This window comes from Entelurus aequoreus, linkage group LG18 (assembly GCF_033978785.1).
Source record: "Entelurus aequoreus isolate RoL-2023_Sb linkage group LG18, RoL_Eaeq_v1.1, whole genome shotgun sequence".
NCBI classification, from domain to species: domain Eukaryota; kingdom Metazoa; phylum Chordata; class Actinopteri; order Syngnathiformes; family Syngnathidae; genus Entelurus; species Entelurus aequoreus.
The window spans coordinates 38426476-38444511 of NC_084748.1; the positions used below are offsets into that span (position 1 = coordinate 38426476).

The 18036-nt window shown below is 35.4% G+C and overlaps 1 protein-coding gene across 4 annotated transcripts in view; it reads right to left on the minus strand.

Annotated features, from left to right (window-relative positions):
- Positions 1-14855: 14855 nt before the first annotated feature.
- Positions 14856-18036, minus strand: part of LOC133634116 (SWI/SNF-related matrix-associated actin-dependent regulator of chromatin subfamily E member 1-like) — a 38365-nt gene continuing 35184 nt past the window's right edge. The window contains exon 11 of one of the 4 annotated variants that reach the window (XM_062027142.1): positions 14856-16073. In XM_062027142.1, coding sequence (XP_061883126.1) covers positions 15868-16073 — 206 coding nt within the window. In that variant the 3' untranslated portion in view covers positions 14856-15867. The remainder of the gene's footprint in view (positions 16074-18036) is intronic. The other 3 variants (XM_062027141.1, XM_062027140.1, XM_062027139.1) reach the window with 3 other exon arrangements.

The window sequence follows — 18036 nt, forward strand, 5'->3', positions numbered from 1 at the left end:
TTTTAACCAAAACATTTTTAATTAGCCAGAAATAACAGCGTCCTCTGTATTTGTTAACAGTTACTGTTTTTAATGGTTTTTTTTTGTTTTGTTTATTTGCTGAGAAAAAATGCCTACGTTTTTAGATGACTTTCTTCCAAAAAAAAAAATATATACACACATATATGTATACACACACACACACACACATATATATATATATATATATATATATATATATATATATATATATATATATATATATATATATATATATATATATATATATATATATATATATATATATATATATATATATATATATATATATATATATATATATATATATATATATACACACACACACACACATACTGTATATATATACACACATACTGTATATATATATATACACATATACTGTATATATATATGTATATATATATATATATATATATATATATATATATATATATATATATATATATATATATATATATATATATATATATATATATATATATATATATATATATATATATATATATATACGCAGATCATATAATTATAATGGGTGATTTTAATATCGGGCAGAACAGGGGTTAGTGCGTGTGCCTCACAATACGAAGGTCCTGGGTTCGATGCTGGGCTCTGGATCTTTCTGTGTGGAGTTTGCATGTTCTCCCTGTAAATGCGTGGGTTCCCACCCGGGTACTCCGGCTTTCTCCCACTTCCAAAGACATGCACCTGGGGATAGGTTGATTGGCAACACTAAATTGGCCCTAGAGTGTGAATGTGAGTGTGAATGTTGTCTGTCTATCTGTGATGGCCCTGCGATGAGGTAGCGTCTTGTCCTACCGCCCGAATGCAGCTGAGATAGGCTCCAGCACCCCCCGCGACCTCCGAAAGGGACAAGCGGTAGAAAATGGATGAATGGATGGATTAACATATTTTTCGATTTTTGTGTTTATCTGAAAAAGATCAAACCCATGAAAGGAAAACAGCATAACATGCAATTTTATGGCAATATTTTAATGAAAATCAACCCTTTTTTGTTTGTTTTAAAATCTGCCATATATATATATATATATAAAAAAATCGAAAAACGGCCCTAATTTTATTTTTTGATTTGTGTTTCAGAATTGGAAATAGAATGAATGTAAGGTACACGGACCTACGGGGTATTTTTTTTGTTCATTTGCTCAATACACAAGCATAAGATATTTAGTTTTCATGTTTTTGAGGAAGTCCTATGTCGAGTTATTTGGATGACTCAGCACAGGGTTGTTCTGAGCGTGGCCCCTGCATCTTATACTTTTCCGTATAAAACGTTTGGAGGGCCCTGCTGTCATGCAGAACCAGGAAGAAGCCAGACATATATACATATAAAAAAACAACCACAACCACAGGTGTGCTCATCTCGTGAGACGGAGCTCACCGTATATCTATTTTATGTGCATGAGTGTTAACCACAAGCTACAAAGGTGCAATAATGCACTGCTACTTGAACACAACTGCACGCATATTATCAGTACGACACACATTAGAGAAGTTGCACTTTTGAGGTGTTAAATCAGTTTGTTTGTTTAGTCTTAATTTAAAGGCACAATGCTCACAGACATTAGGTTCAAAGACAGATATGTTCTGCACCAGCAAACAGCTCATTTCCATCTGCAGTCCCTGGTTACCTCAATTGAAAAATATACAATAACATGCAATACAATTATTACAATCAAATTATACTATAGCACAGGGGTGTCAAAGTCGTTTTCACTGAGGGCCACGTCACAGTTTTTTTTAATGCATTTTATTAGCAGATTTTTTTTAAAACTAAAATGTAAAAAAAAAAAAGGTAAGTTGCAATAATTTCACCTCAAAATGTAGTGTATGTTGGAAAGACAGTACTGCTGTTTTTATGGTAAAAAAAAAAAAAAGGCAGCTCAATTGCCAGAATTGTACTGTAAAATTTACATTTGTTTTTTTTTATTGTAAATTAAAAAAAACTTGCAATTTTACAGTAACATTTTGGCACCTGAGCTGCCAGTTTGTTTTGGGGTTTTTTAAACCGCAAATCAACAACTGTATATTTTTCGGTGTATTACTGTAAATTTATTACACTAAAAAAAGTATTGTTTTTTTTAATTTAGAGAAAAATGCTGTAAAAACAGCAGTACATTTCACCATTTTACCATGAAATCTATCGCCCCACTGGACCCTATTCGGACTTTATCACTGTATTTTTAGAGTTTGTTCCTCATGTTGTGACACACGCAGATAATATAATTATAATGGGTGATTTTAATATTGGGCAGAACAGGGGTTAGTGCGTGTGCCTCACAATACGAAGGTCCTGGGTTCGATCCTGTTGTAAATTTTAAAAAAAACTGCAATTTTACAGTGACATTTTGGCACCTGAGCTGCCAGTTTGTTTTGGGTTTTTTTAAACCGCAAATCAACAACTGTATATTTTTCGGTGTATTACTGTAAATTTATTACAGTAAAAAAAGTATTGTTTTTTTTAATTTAGAGAAAAATGCTGTAAAAACAGCAGTACATTTCACCATTTTACCATGAAATCTATCGCCCCACTGGACCCTATTCGGACTTTATCACTGTATTTTTAGAGTTTGTTCCTGATGTTGTGACACACGCAGATAATATAATTATAATGGGTGATTTTAATATCGGGCAGAACAGGGGTTAGCGCATGTGCCTCACAATACGAAGGTCCTGGGTTCGATCCTGTTGTAAATTTTTAAAAAAACTGCAATTTTACAGTGACATTTTGGCACCTGAGCTGCCAGTTTGTTTTGGGGTTTTTTAAACCGCAAATCAACAACTGTATATTTTTCGGTGTATTACTGTAAATTTATTACAGTAAAAAAAGTATTCTTTTTTTTAATTTAGAGAAAAATGCTGTAAAAACAGCAGTACATTTCACCATTTTACCATGAAATCTATCGCCCCACTGGACCCTATTCGGACTTTATCACTGTATTTTTAGAGTTTGTTCCTGATGTTGTGACACACGCAGATAATATAATTATAATGGGTGATTTTAATATTGGGCAGAACAGGGGTTAGCGCATGTGCCTCACAATATGAAGGTCCTGGGTTCGATCCTGTTGTAAATTTAAAAAAAACCTGCAATTTTACAGTGACATTTTGGCACCTGATCTGCCAGTTTGTTTTGGGTTTTTTTAAACCGCAAATCAACAACTGTATATTTTTCGGTGTATTACTGTAAATTTATTACAGTAAAAAAGGTATTGGTTTTTTTAATTTAGAGAAAAATGCTGTAAAAACAGCAGTACATTTTACCATTTTACCATGAAATCTATCGCCCCACTGGACCCTATTCGGACTTTATCACTGTATTTTTAGAGTTTGTTCCTGATGTTGTGACACACGCAGATAATATAATTATAATGGGTGATTTTAATATCGGGCAGAACAGGGGTTAGCGCGTGTGCCTCACAATACGAAGGTCCTGGGTTCGATCCTGTTGTAAATTTTAAAAAAAACTGCAATTTTACAGTGACATTTTGGCACCTGAGCTGCCAGTTTGTTTTGGGTTTTTTTTAAACCGCAAATCAACAACTGTATATTTTTCGGGGTATTACTGTAAATTTATTACAGTAAAAAAAGTATTGTTTTTTTTAATTTAGAGAAAAATGCTGTAAAAACAGCAGTACATTTCACCATTTTACCATGAAATCTATCGCCCCACTGGACCCTATTCGGACTTTATCACTGTATTTTTAGAGTTTGTTCCTGATGTTGTGACACACGCAGATAATATAATTATAATGGGTGATTTTAATATTGGGCAGAACATGGGTTAGTGCGTGTGCCTCACAATACGAAGGTCCTGGGTTCGATCCTGTTGTAACATTTTTTTAAAACTGCAATTTTACAGTGACATTTTGGCACCTGAGCTGCCAGTTTGTTTTGGGTTTTTTTAAACCGCAAATCAACAACTGTATATTTTTCAGGTGTATTACTGTAAATTTATTACAGTAAAAAAAGTATTCTTTTTTTTAATTTAGAGAAAAATGCTGTAAAAACAGCAGTACATTTCACCATTTTACCATGAAATCTATCGCCCCACTGGACCCTATTCGGACTTTATCACTGTATTTTTAGAGTTTGTTCCTGATGTTGTGACACACGCAGATAATATAATTATAATGGGTGATTTTAATATCGGGCAGAACAGGGGTTAGCGCGTGTGCCTCACAATACGAAGGTCCTGGGTTCGATCCTGTTGTAAATTTTAAAAAAAACTGCAATTTTACAGTGACATTTTGGCACCTGAGCTGCCAGTTTGTTTTGGGGTTTTTTAAACCGCAAATCAACAACTGTATATTTTTCGGTGTATTACTGTAAATTTATTACAGTAAAAAAAGTATTGTTTTTTTTAATTTAGAGAAAAATGCTGTAAAAACAGCAGTACATTTCACCATTTTACCATGAAATCTATCGCCCCACTGGACCCTATTCGGACTTTATCACTGTATTTTTAGAGTTTGTTCCTGATGTTGTGACACACGCAGATAATATAATTATAATGGGTGATTTTAATATTGGGCAGATCAGGGTTTAGTGCGTGTGCCTCACAATACGAAGGTCCTGGGTTCGATCCTGTTGTAAATTTAAAAAATAACTGCAATTTTACAGTGACATTTTGGCACCTGAGCTGCCAGTTTGTTTTGGGGTTTTTTTAAACCGCAAATCAACAACTGTATATTTTTCGGTGTATTACTGTAAATTTATTACAGTAAAAAAAGTATTGTTTTTTTTAATTTAGAGAAAAATGCTGTAAAAACAGCAGTACATTTCACCAATTTACCATGAAATCTATCGCCCCACTGGACCCTATTCGGACTTTATCACTGTATTTTTAGAGTTTGTTCCTGATGTTGTGACACACGCAGATAATATAATTATAATGGGTGATTTTAATATTGGGCAGAACATGGGTTAGTGCGTGTGCCTCACAATACGAAGGTCCTGGGTTCGATCCTGTTGTAAATTTTTTTAAAAACTGCAATTTTACAGTGACATTTTGGCACCTGAGCTGCCAGTTTGTTTTTTGTTTTTTTTTAAACCGCAAATCAACAACTGTATATTTTTCGGTGTATTACTGTAAATTTATTACAGTAAAAAAAGTATTCTTTTTTTTAATTTAGAGAAAAATGCTGTAAAAACAGCAGTACATTTCACCATTTTACCATGAAATCTATCGCCCCACTGGACCCTATTCGGACTTTATCACTGTATTTTTAGAGTTTGTTCCTGATGTTGTGACACACGCAGATAATATAATTATAATGGGTGATTTTAATATTGGGCAGAACAGGGGTTAGCGCATGTGCCTCACAATATGAAGGTCCTGGGTTCGATCCTGTTGTAAATTAAAAAAAAACCTGCAATTTTACAGTAACATTTTGGCACCTGAGCTGCCAGTTTGTTTTGGGGTTTTTTTAAACCGCAAATCAACAACTGTATATTTTTCAGGTGTATTACTGTAAATTAGTTACAGTAAAAAAATATATATTTTTTTTTAAAAGAGAAAAATGCTGTAAATACAGCAGTACATTTCACAATTTTACCATGAAATCTATTGCTACTTTTACATTGCACAATTTGATGGATTACTTGCTTTGAAATCATTATTATTAGTATTTATTTAGATTTAAAAAAATTGTTTGAATGTTTGATAATATATTTTTGCATAACTACACAATATTTAAGTGAACATAATTTGCAATTACATGGAGTACATATATATTTGTTTTCTCCCAAAATAGAAAGAAAGAATACATTTAGTAAGAAACGTTACAGTACTTTATTGATACATATTATTTCCAGGCTTTCAAGGGCCAAATAAAATGAAGTGGCGGAGCACATCTGGCCCCCGGGCCTTGTTGAGTTTGACACATGTGCTATATAGCATGTAATCAAATTAAGAACAGTCATAAAATGCCCTCTCATTGACACATACGTGTACATTACAAGCACACTCTGGGTATGCAACAATGCCCCCTGGTGGAAGCTCGGGTGTTTTTAGTTGTCACATCTGGTGTAAACTGGACAAAGTGCTGAAGTGGCACTGGTGCAGTGTTGTTTAGGATTCGATTCGTGTTAATGCTAATCTTTGAATGTTGTCAAAATGTAACAGTGTATATTTTTGAAGTACTAAACAGGGATGGTGTTGATGTGGTTTTTGTGCAGGTTTTCCAATGGCCTCGGTGTGACGTTGCTTGCTTGGCAGCAACATGTTAAACAATAGTAAAGACGAGGCATTTAAATACGTTTGAGCTGCCTCCAGTGTTAACGTATTCCTGATACATTTGAACATTTTTATGTTGCACTTAAGACTCTGGCACAACTGTTTGATATGTTTTTTAAGTGTCGGGTCTAAAATGACACCCAGGTAACATTATTCAGTAACATTTTGTATTATTTCCCTATTTACGGTTATATTTGGAAAGGATGACGTTATATATTTTTTTACAAAATACATTGTTGCCGTTTTCTTAATGTTTTAATGTAAGACTCGAGTCATGTAGCCATGGATCCTTTAATTCATATATATATATGTATATGTGTGTATATATACATCTATATATATATATATATATATATATATATATATATATATATATATATATATATATATATATATATATATATATATATATATATATATATATACACAGTATATGTATATATATGTATATATATATACACATACATATATATACACAGTATATGTACATATATATATATATATATATATATATATATATATATATATATATATATATATATACATATATACATATATATATATATATACATATATATATATATATATATATACATATATATATATATATATATATATATATATATATATATATATATATATATATATATATGTATATATATATATATATATATATATATATATATATATATATATATATATATATATATATATATATATATATATATATATATATATATATATATATATATAAACAGTATATGTATATCCATCCATCCATCCTCCATTCTCAGCTCTATATGTATATGTATATATATATATATATATATATATATATATATATATATATGTATATATATATATATATATATATATATATATATATATATATATATATATATATATATATATATATATATATATATATATATATATATATATATATATATATATAATGTATGTATACATATATATGTATGTATATATAGATGTGTATATATATATATATATACACACATCTATATATATATATATATATACACACATCTATATATATATACATACATACATACATACTGTACATACATACATCTATATATATATATATATATGTATGTATATATAGATGTGTATATATATATATATATATATATATATATATATATATATATATATATATATATATATATATATATATATATATATATATACACACATCTATATATATATATACATACATACTGTACATACATACATCTATATATATATATATATATATATATATATATATATATATATATATATATATATATGCACATACAGATATATATACGTATATGTATATATATGTATACATATATATGTATGCATATATATATATGTATGTATACATATATATGTATGCATATATATATGTATGTATACATACATGTATGTATATATCAGAGGTGGGACCAAGTCATTGTTTTGCAAGTCACAAGTAAGTCTCAAGTCTTTGCCCTCAAGTCTCGAGTCAAGTCCCGAGTCAAGACAGGCAAGTCCCGAGTCAAGTCCAAAGTCAAGACTGGAAAGTCTCAAGTCAAGTCCCAAGTCCTGCATTTTGAGTTTCGAGTCCTTTCAAGTCCTTTTAATCACCGACTAATATATTTACACAGATTGTGTATGCTTTTAAAACGCTGTATTTATTTATTAAAACAAGTGCATTTGAAATTGCAGGAAAAAAAATAGTGCTGACGTTGCAGTTCATATACTACTATATACACTATTAACCAGTCATTTTAAACATTTAACTCATTCCTTTACAGAATAAACACCCCTACAGGGGTTTGGTTTAACGAACTTTCTGCCCCACCTAAAACAAAATTCAACAGCCCCCACTAAATATGATGCATTCTCATTTTAGGCAAAATATAAGACAATACTTTCTTAAGTCTTCAAGTAACAATATTCAAATACTAACATTGTTGGGTAAGACAGAATTTGGTTTTATTCTGAATCCAGTGAAACAGATTGGTGGGTTTTAGCTGATATAAAGACTTTCAGGTGTTTATATATGTTTATGTTTAAGTATTTGGCAGACGCTTTTATCCAAAGCGACATACATAAAAAATACATATAAAACAATCACTCTAAACATGATCATTTTAGGGAAGAATGTAATACAAAATATCAATACAAAGTGTCAAGACAGAATAAACTATCTGCTGCTGCAGCAACAGAGATACAGTCTATAGGTCCCTAAGATATATAGATAGCTAATGTATTCATACGTTGTTTATGTAGGATATACGCATGTATATATACCCTAATCATATTGTTACTTCAATTTAAAAATAGCTGATCGTTTTTTCCCCCTTCTCTGGGATTACAGTATATTCCCAGTTTTGATCTCGGATGTCTGGTCACTTATAGCATATAAGAATATTCTATTACTGTTAAGCAAACTATGAATAATAAAACATACCATACCATACCATACCAACTTTATTTATAAAGCCCTTTAAAAGCAACCACAGTTGAAAAACAAAGGGCTGTACACCACAAAGAAATAAAGGCAAAGGACAGACTAAAAAATAAAATTTAAAAACAGAACATGTGTTCTTTATCATAGCTACAGGTATGACAAAAAACCGTGTGAAAATCAGTGGTATTCAGTGAGGTAAGATGAATGAAATGCGCTGACAGTTCATTGCTCCTGCCAAATGAATTGCACTGAGTGGAGCGGATCACCACTCCAAGATGGCGGCCCCGCGTCTCGTCTGCGCCAGTAGGCAGTAGCGCTCGATGCTGCGTCTACTTATAAGATGTCTATGGTTATAACGTTAGCAGTGAGTTTACAGCCTCACTGATTTAACTACACAGCAAATAAAAGTCACGTTACTTAGCCAATAAACGTTAGCTTACATTCAAAACGTACCCTTCTTTGCGCATCTTCAAATGTCGAACGAAGTTGGAAGTGTTTGCGTCTACGTCTGTAATCTTCGAACTGCATGTTTTGCATACGGCAATTTGTTTTTTGTTGACCAAGTTGTAGTTTTTATACCCGAACGAAACCAACTTTGGCATCATTTTTTCTCACTGCTGCGTTGTTTTGCAATTCTTCTTCGTTGGTTTTCCTGCAATTTGATTGGATGAGAGCTGTAGGATGAAAACAACGTAGATCTAATTTGATTGGCTATTGTACTAACAGCACACACGCAGCACACACGCTGATAGATAGACACACAAGTACAAAATGAAAGATATGCAGCGATCCTGAATAACTTTTTAATCTTTGGGTTTTGGGGAAAGTAGCAAGTCATGTCAAGGCAAAAGGTTCAAGTCCAAGTGAAGTCACAAGTCATTGATGTTAAAGTCTAAGTCGAGTTGCAAGTCTCTTTACATTTTGTCAAGTCGAGTCTAAAGTCATCAAATTCATGACTCGAGTCTGACTCGAGTCCAAGTCATGTGACTCAAGTCCACACCTCTGGTATATATATAGCGGTAGAAAATGGATGGATGGATGGATATATATGGACTGTATATATATATGTGTGTACTGATCTCATCAGGGATTGTAAGAACCAGTTTTATTAGGTAAATCAATGGCAGACAACAAACAAAATGTTTATGTGTTACTTGGGGAGAAGTTTACATGCTCAAAGTTGGAGGAGGGCGAATAAATTGCTTGCAACAATTTGTAAGGTTACTGCCCTCAAGGCCTATGTGTAAGGTTTGCAAACACGTTAATATTTATTATCTGCTTAGTGGTTTTTAATTTGCACTTGTATTGTCATGCTGTGAATAACAGAAAATAAGTATAAATTATAAAAGTAGCTTTTTGCTTTTCTGTATTTTGCGATATTGACTTTTTGTTCAAACAATTGCAATAAAAATTTATAATTTTAATATTTGTTGAAGTCTTACATAGTTGTATCAATATATTGCATTTTTATTATTATTTTTTATTATTCCTAATTTATTTGATTTAAGATTAACAAATTAAAGGCAAAATCACAAAATTAAACAGTAAGTAAATTCCGGACTGTAAGCCATTACTTTATTCTACGCTTTGAAACCTGCGGTTTATAAAACCGTGCAGCTAATTTAGGGATTTTTCTTCACTGACAGCCATTAAGTGAATAGCTTTCATTAAACACGTGCAAATACACTTAAATGGTGAGTTATTGTTTGTGCTTTGGCACCATCTTTTGGACGTGTTTGCTCACTGCAGGTGAACCGTAAGTAGAAGTGCCGTTCGTTTCTACTCATCTGGATTCTTCATTCATCACTCCATGCAACGTTTGCACGTTTTACAGTATAACTAAACTATTCAAACTTACTAAACCATCCCATGCGTGATGGCTGTAGGAGTGTTTTCATGCATATTTGTCCGTGCTATATCGTGTAATGGAGCTAGCGTAGTTAGCATGAGCTAATATGCTAACACGTTTACGAGTGTCTGTGTTAGCATTTGGATTGTATTTTTACAGTCTCAAAAATTTTTCAGTAATCTCACCAAGACGTCACCGAGGTTTTATTGAGTTTATTTAGCTGTTGGGCAGGGGCGCTAGCTTTTAAGGACAGGGGGGGCTTAGCCCCCAGGAGATGCACAGGATGCGTGCGAACGTAGCGCAAGAGCACAAAACTTCACAAACAGCTAATAAAGACTTCGAAATTAATCATTGTTATTATTATTATTTCAGTCGGTTTATTTTCAATCTGTGTTCAGTACAACAACAAACATGGGTTTGCACAGTGACATTTTGTTTACAGCATCAACAAGAAACAATTACTTGCATGATCCTTCAAGATACACTGAAACACAATGAAAGTCATGGCATTAGCCTCTATGTTATTCATTCACAACATAGAGGCTAATGCCACCACTTTCGCTCACAATACAATAATTGTTTGTTCCCAAATATTTTGAAGTTGCACAGATTACATTTTGGGCACATATGTGACTAAAATGGTTGTAAATTCAAGCCCTGGAAATATTACTTAATTACTTAAATTAAAGTAATATCTGGATCGGGATAATTTGGCTTGTTTATAATATATTTATATATATATATATATATATATATATATATATATATATATATATATATATATATATATATATATATATATATATATATATATATATATATATATATATATATATATATATATATATATATATATATATATATATATATTATGGCAAGCTGTTAAGGAAATTAAATATATATGGAAGTCTGAATAGAAATTAGAAACTTTTATATATACTCTAAATAAGAAAGACTTAGAGTCCATCTGCTGATGTGAAAAAGAGCCAAAGCTGTCAAAGAGCCGAGGGACCATCTTCAAAGTGCAATGCTGAAACAAATAATGCAAACAATAAAATGTAACTTCCAGGGTTTGAGATTAACGTAGTCCCGTCGTCTCGGGGACGGTAAAAAAAATGCACGGGACGAAATTAAATGCTCCCCGGGACGATGGCAACTTTTAACCATTTTTTTTCTTTTTATTTATTTATTCATTTCACATTTTATATTAAATGTCTTGGTTTTTCCACCCTCTGAAAATCCTATTAAATTTTTAACAAGCCACCCTATAATAATACAACAGCTATTAATGTAACAATACAATAAAACAAATATATTTAACGATGTTTTTTTCATTATTTTAACAATAGGCTATTGTATATTACTTTATATAGATTCTACAAGAAACACAAAACTTAAAAACTAAATTATTTACAATTGCAGACACAAGGTTCTTGTTCTGCAGTGCTGTGTGCTAATGTGCTTCGTACACCTGCAGGACCGCAAGCAAGGTCGCAGAGAAAATGCGGACTGGATTTTGAGTGATGTGGGCATTTTCTATATGAACAAGTGGAATGGATTGGATACCGACGCACTAAAGAGGCTCTCTACCTTATGCTATGAAGTGAGGGGAAACTGAGTGAATAATGACAGGTTATATGATTATTTATTTAAACTCATATTCGGGCCACTTTATAATGAATATGTCGGCATGTATTTGTAAAAAAAAAAAAAAAAAAGGTTTTTTTTTTTTTTAAACACCAAATTATTTAGGAGGGCTTAAGAACATTTTAGGGGGGCTTGAGCCCCCCTAAAATAGGCCTAACAACGCCAATGCTGTTGGGAGAGCTGGCTTCTGCAGCTTGTGGGTCCTGTTTTGTTTGATCAACCGTTTTACTGCCACAATTAAGACATGTAAATAAACATTTAGAAAATATTTTTGTAAATAACTAATTTTACAATTTATATATCTGCAGCTTATAGTCCGGTGTGGCTAATATATTTTTTCCCCTAACATTTAGAGGGTGCGGTTTATATAAAGGTGGGCTCTATAGTCGAGAAATATGTACATTTGCAGTATCGCCCACGCCTACTGTCTAGGTCAGGGGTCGGCAATCTTTTCGATCAAAAGATCAACTTTGCCCGCTATTCCATGAAATAAAAATAGTCTGGAGCTGCAAAAGTACAAAACAGCCTATAAACTCATTTATTTTACAATCGCAACTTGACTGTTTGGTTTGTCTTAGCAGACCTTTTGCCTCTCATCCAAGTAGGCTTCATCAGTTCATGCTCATAGACTTAGATTGGTCAGATCTAATCTAGCGGCTGGTGCCAAAACCCTAAATATTTATACTCCAAAAAAAAACAGGAGGGTGTGCCTGGGCAAGGATGGCTTCGCCCCAACGTAGTGAGAAAAACAGCTGTTTTTCAATATAATGTCGGTCCACCTTTTGCAGCCATTACAGCTTCAACTCTTCTGGGAAGGCTGTCCACAAGGTTGCGGAGTGTGTTTATAGGAATTTTCCACCATTCTTCCAAAAGCGCATTGGTGAGGTCACACACTGATGTTGGTCGGTAGTCTCCGTTCTAATTCATCCCAAAGGTGTTCTACCGGGTTCAGGTCAGGACTCTGTGCAGGCCAGTCAAGTTAATCCACACCAGACTCTGTCATTCATGTCTTTATGGACCTAGCTTTGTGCACTGGTGCACAGTCATGTTGGAAGAGGAAGTGGCCAAACTGTTCCCACAAGGTTGAGAGCATGGAATTGTCCAAAATGTTTTGGTATCCTGGAGCATTCAAAGTTCCTTTCACTGGAACTAAGGGGCCAAGCCCAACTCCTGAAAAACAACCCCACACCATAATTCCTCCTCCACCAAATTTCACATTCGGCACACTGCAGTCCAAAATGTACCGTTCTCCCGGCAACCTCCATACCCAGACTCGTCCATCAGATTGCCAGATGGATGGAAAAGCGTGATTCATCAGTCCAGAGAACGGGTCTCCACTGCTCTAGAGTCCAGTGGCGATAAGCTTTAGACCACTGCATCCAACGCTTCTCATTGGACTTGGTGATGTATGGCTTAGAGGCAGTTGCACGGCCATGGAAACCCATTCCATAAAGCTCTCTGCGTACTGTACGTGGGCTAATTGGAAGGTCACATGAAGAGTGGAGCTCTGTAGCAACTGACTGTGCAGAAAGTCTTTGCACTATGCGCTTCAGCCTACCACTTGGTGGCTGAGTTGCTGTTATTCCCAAACTCTTCCATTTTCTTATAATAAAGCCGACAGTTGACTTTGGAATATTTAGGAGCAAGGAAATTTCACGACTGGATTTGTTGCACAGGTGGCATCAGAATCAGAATCAGAATCAGAATCAGAATAGTTTTTATTGCCATTGTTTGAGAACAAGTTCACAAACTAGGAATTTTTATTGGTGCAATCGTGCAACATAAAGCACATATAACACAGAAGAGGTAATAAAAAGAGCTGTAATTGAGCTATCAGATCTTGATATTGTTCATGTGCCTGATGGCCGAAGGGAAAAAACTGTTCAGGTGGCGGAAGGTGTGGGTCTGGATGGACCGTAGTCTCCTGCCTGAGGGGAGAGGGGAGAATAGTTTGTGTCCAGGGTGAGAAGAGTCAGCTGTGATCTGACCCACATGCCTCCTGGTCCTGGTGGAGAACAAGTCCTGGAGGGATGGGAGCTTGCAGCCAATCACCTTCTCAGCAGCACGTACTGGACTGTGGTGCCGGGGAACCACACGGTGATGGAGGAGGTGAGGATGGACTCGATGATGGCTGAGTAAAACTGCACCAGCATCTCGGTCGGCTCCTTAAGTTTCCTCAGCTGCCGCAGGAAGTACATCCTCTGCTGGGCCTTCTTGATGAGGGAGCTGATGGTCGGCTCCCACTTGAGGTCCTGGGTAATGGTGGTGCCCAAGAAACGGAAGGAGTCCACAATGGAGACGGGGGTGGGAGAGTCAATCAGGGTGAGGGGGGATGGTGGGGCTGTGACTTTCCTGAAGTCCATGATCATCTCCACTGTTTTCTGGGCGTTCAGCTCCAGGTTGTTGAGGCTGCACCAGGACGCCAGCCGGTCCACCGATTCCGTCGCTCCGATCAAATCCACTGTAGGAACCTATTGTGGAGTCGTGGTAAAGTTCAACCCTTTCACCAATACATCTTTTTCAGTTTTTTTTGTCATTGCTTTGCAGGTATTTAGTCCATAGCTTTGTGTTAGGTTAAAAACGACAACTTCTACGAGATACAAAAGTTTATTAATAAAAAATATGCACTAGAATATTCATGTTCTGGACTGTTCTTCCAGCTGCTGTATGTGATCCCAAATATTCTTATTCCAGCATTGCAGTGTCAGCACAATCACTGTATCGTATATAAACACAACACATACTGCTCTGGATTTGATAGACAGCAAACAAAATTTGACAACACTGGTTGTTGTTGAGCTTTGTACAGCAACAATGGTCATGTGACACATCTAATACCTAAGCTGGGCAGCAATAACTAATACAAAAGAACAATAAAACATTGATAATAAATAGCAGTATTATACTAAAAACTGAGACAAAAAGAAAATCACTGATGCGAATACTGGTAGTAAACAAAATATCTCACGCACTTCCTGACAACCACGAAAAATTATTCAACGTTTTGTCCAACATGCAAAAACAATTAGCACTGTAACATAAAACACTGCGTTTGTTTCCATTCATCACCCGGCATAAATTGCAACAGCAAAGGTTTACGTCGACATAAGCGGTTGTCAAAATAATCTAGCCACCGCCATGGCTTCTACATGTTTTTGTCCAGAACCATAACAACGGGTGATATAACATTTTTTCAAATGTTTTTCCTTCATTTGTGCAAATTTTAACTAGTGCATTTTGTGGGCTGCAGGAAGGAGGATGAAAGAGCGTCTGAAGGATTTTTTTTTTTTTTCCATTGCCTCGCCCACTGTTTTTGTTTTCACTGACGTAACCAAAAGTCATCTTTTGTAAAAACACTAACACTAACTGACCTATTTATCGTATAAATGATCCCTTTGAGTCTCAAATGCGGTCGTCAAAAGCGGATGATCATGCATGTCATGGTCGACTTCAGCGGGCACTTTTTGGTAATAGGATAATAAACAAGTGCCACTGTAATCAGACAGTTTTGAGATGAGAGTCAAACATTTCAATGTACGGTATATGCCATTTCATCTTCAGGCTTGTTCTGTCAAAAAGAGATGATTGACGGTGAAGGACGAATTAGTTCTGATATAACAAACAGCGGCTGACTTAATGGGCCGCTCTTGCCCTGCTGCTATTTTCTGATGGTTCACTTGTCAGAGCATCTTCTGTCTGAGCAGACGTGGTCTCAGAGCCTGTGTTGCTGTCACTGGTTCCCTCCTCTATGGCTCCCTCCAGGACACTCTCCTTGTCCTCGGATGCTCCTTCTTCACTGCCAGGCGGAGCCTCAAGTTTCTCTGAGGCCTTCTGCTTCCCTGCATCGTTCAAAGACAGTTGACATGTCAGTATATATATGTACATTATATCAAAAGTTTACATACACTTGTAAAGAACATAATGTCATGGCTGTCCTGAGTTTCCAATACTATCTACAACTCTTATTTTTTTGTGATAGAGTGATTGGAGCACATACTTATTAGTCACAAAAAACATTCATGAAGTTTGGTTCTTTTATGAATTTATTATGGGTCTACTGAAAATGTGAGCAAATCTGCTGGGTCAAAAGTATACATACAGCAATGTTAATATTTGGTTACATGTCCCTTGGCAAGTTTCACTGCAATAAGGCGCTTTTGGTGGCCACCCACAAGCTTCTGGCAAGCTTCTGGTTGAATTTGTGACCACTCCTCTTGACAAAATTGGTGCAGTTCAGCTAAATTTGTTGGTTTTCTGACATGGACTTGTTTCTTCCACATGTTCTCAATTGGGTTTAAAAGTCAGGATTTTGGGAAGGCCATTCTAAGACCTTCATTCTAGCCTGATGTAGCCATTCCTTTACCACTTTTGAAGTGTGTTTGGGGTCTCTGTAAAGCACTAGTTCCATTGGCAGCAAAACAGGCCCAGAACATAATACTACCACCACCATGCTTGACGGTAGGCGTGGTGTTCCTGGGATTAAAGGCCTTACCTTTTCTCCTCCAAACATATTGCTGGGTATTGTGGCCAAACAGCTCAATTTTTGTTTCATCTGTCCACAGAACTTTCTTCCAGAAGGTCTTATCTATGTCCGTGTGATCAGCAGCAAACTTTAGACGAGCCTTAAGGTGTCACTTCTGGAGCAAGGGCTTCCTTCTTGCATGGTAGCCACTCAGTCCATGGTGATGCAAAACACGCTTGACTGTGGACACTGACACCTGTGCTCCAGCAGCTTCCAATTCATTGCAGACCTGCTTTTGGTGGTTCTCAGTTGACTCTTGATCATCCTGACCAATTCTCTCTCAGCAGCAGGTGATAGCTTGCGTTTTCTTCCTGATCGTGGCAGTGACAAAACTGTGCCGTGCACTTTATACAAACCCTGTTTCCATATGAGTTGGGAAATTGTGTTAGATGTAAATATAAACAGAATACAATGATTTGCAAATCCTTTTCAACCCATATTCAATTGAATGCACTACAAAGACAAGATATTTGATGTTCAAACTCATAAACTTTAAACTTTTTTTGCAAATAATAATTAACTTAGAATTTCATGGCTGCAACACGTGCCGAAGTAGTTGGGAAAAGGCATGTTCACCACTGTGTTACATCACCTTTTCTTTTAACAACACTCAATAAACGATTGGGAACTGAGGAAACTAATTGTTGAAGCTTTGAAAGTGGAATTCTTTCCCATTCTTGTTTTATGTAGAGCTTCAGTCGTTCAACAGTCCGGGGTCTCCGCTGTCGTATTTTACGCTTCATAATGCGCCACACATTTTCAATGGGAGACAGGTCTGGACTGCAGGCGGGCCAGGAAAGTACCTGCACTCTTTTTTTACGAAGCCACGCTGTTGTAACACGTGCTGAATGTGGCTTGGCGTTGTCCTGCTGAAATAAACAGGGGCGTCCATGAAACAGACGGCGCTTAGATGGCAGCAGCATATGGTGCTCCAAAACCTGTATGTACCTTTCAGCATTAATGGTGCCTTCACAGATGTGTAAGTTACCCATGCCTTGGGCACTAATGCACCCCCATACCATCACAGATGCTGGCTTTTGAACTTTGCGTCGATAACAGCCTGGATGGTTCGCTTCCCCTTTGGTCCGGATGACACGATGTCAAATATTTCCAAAAACAATTTGAAATGTGGACTCGTCAGACCACAGAACACTTTTCCACTTTGCATGAGTCCATCTTAGATGATCTCGGGCCCAGAGAAGCCGGCTGCGTTTTTAGATGTTGTTGATAAATGGCTTTCGCTTTGCATAGTAGAGCTTTAACTTGCACTTACAGATGTA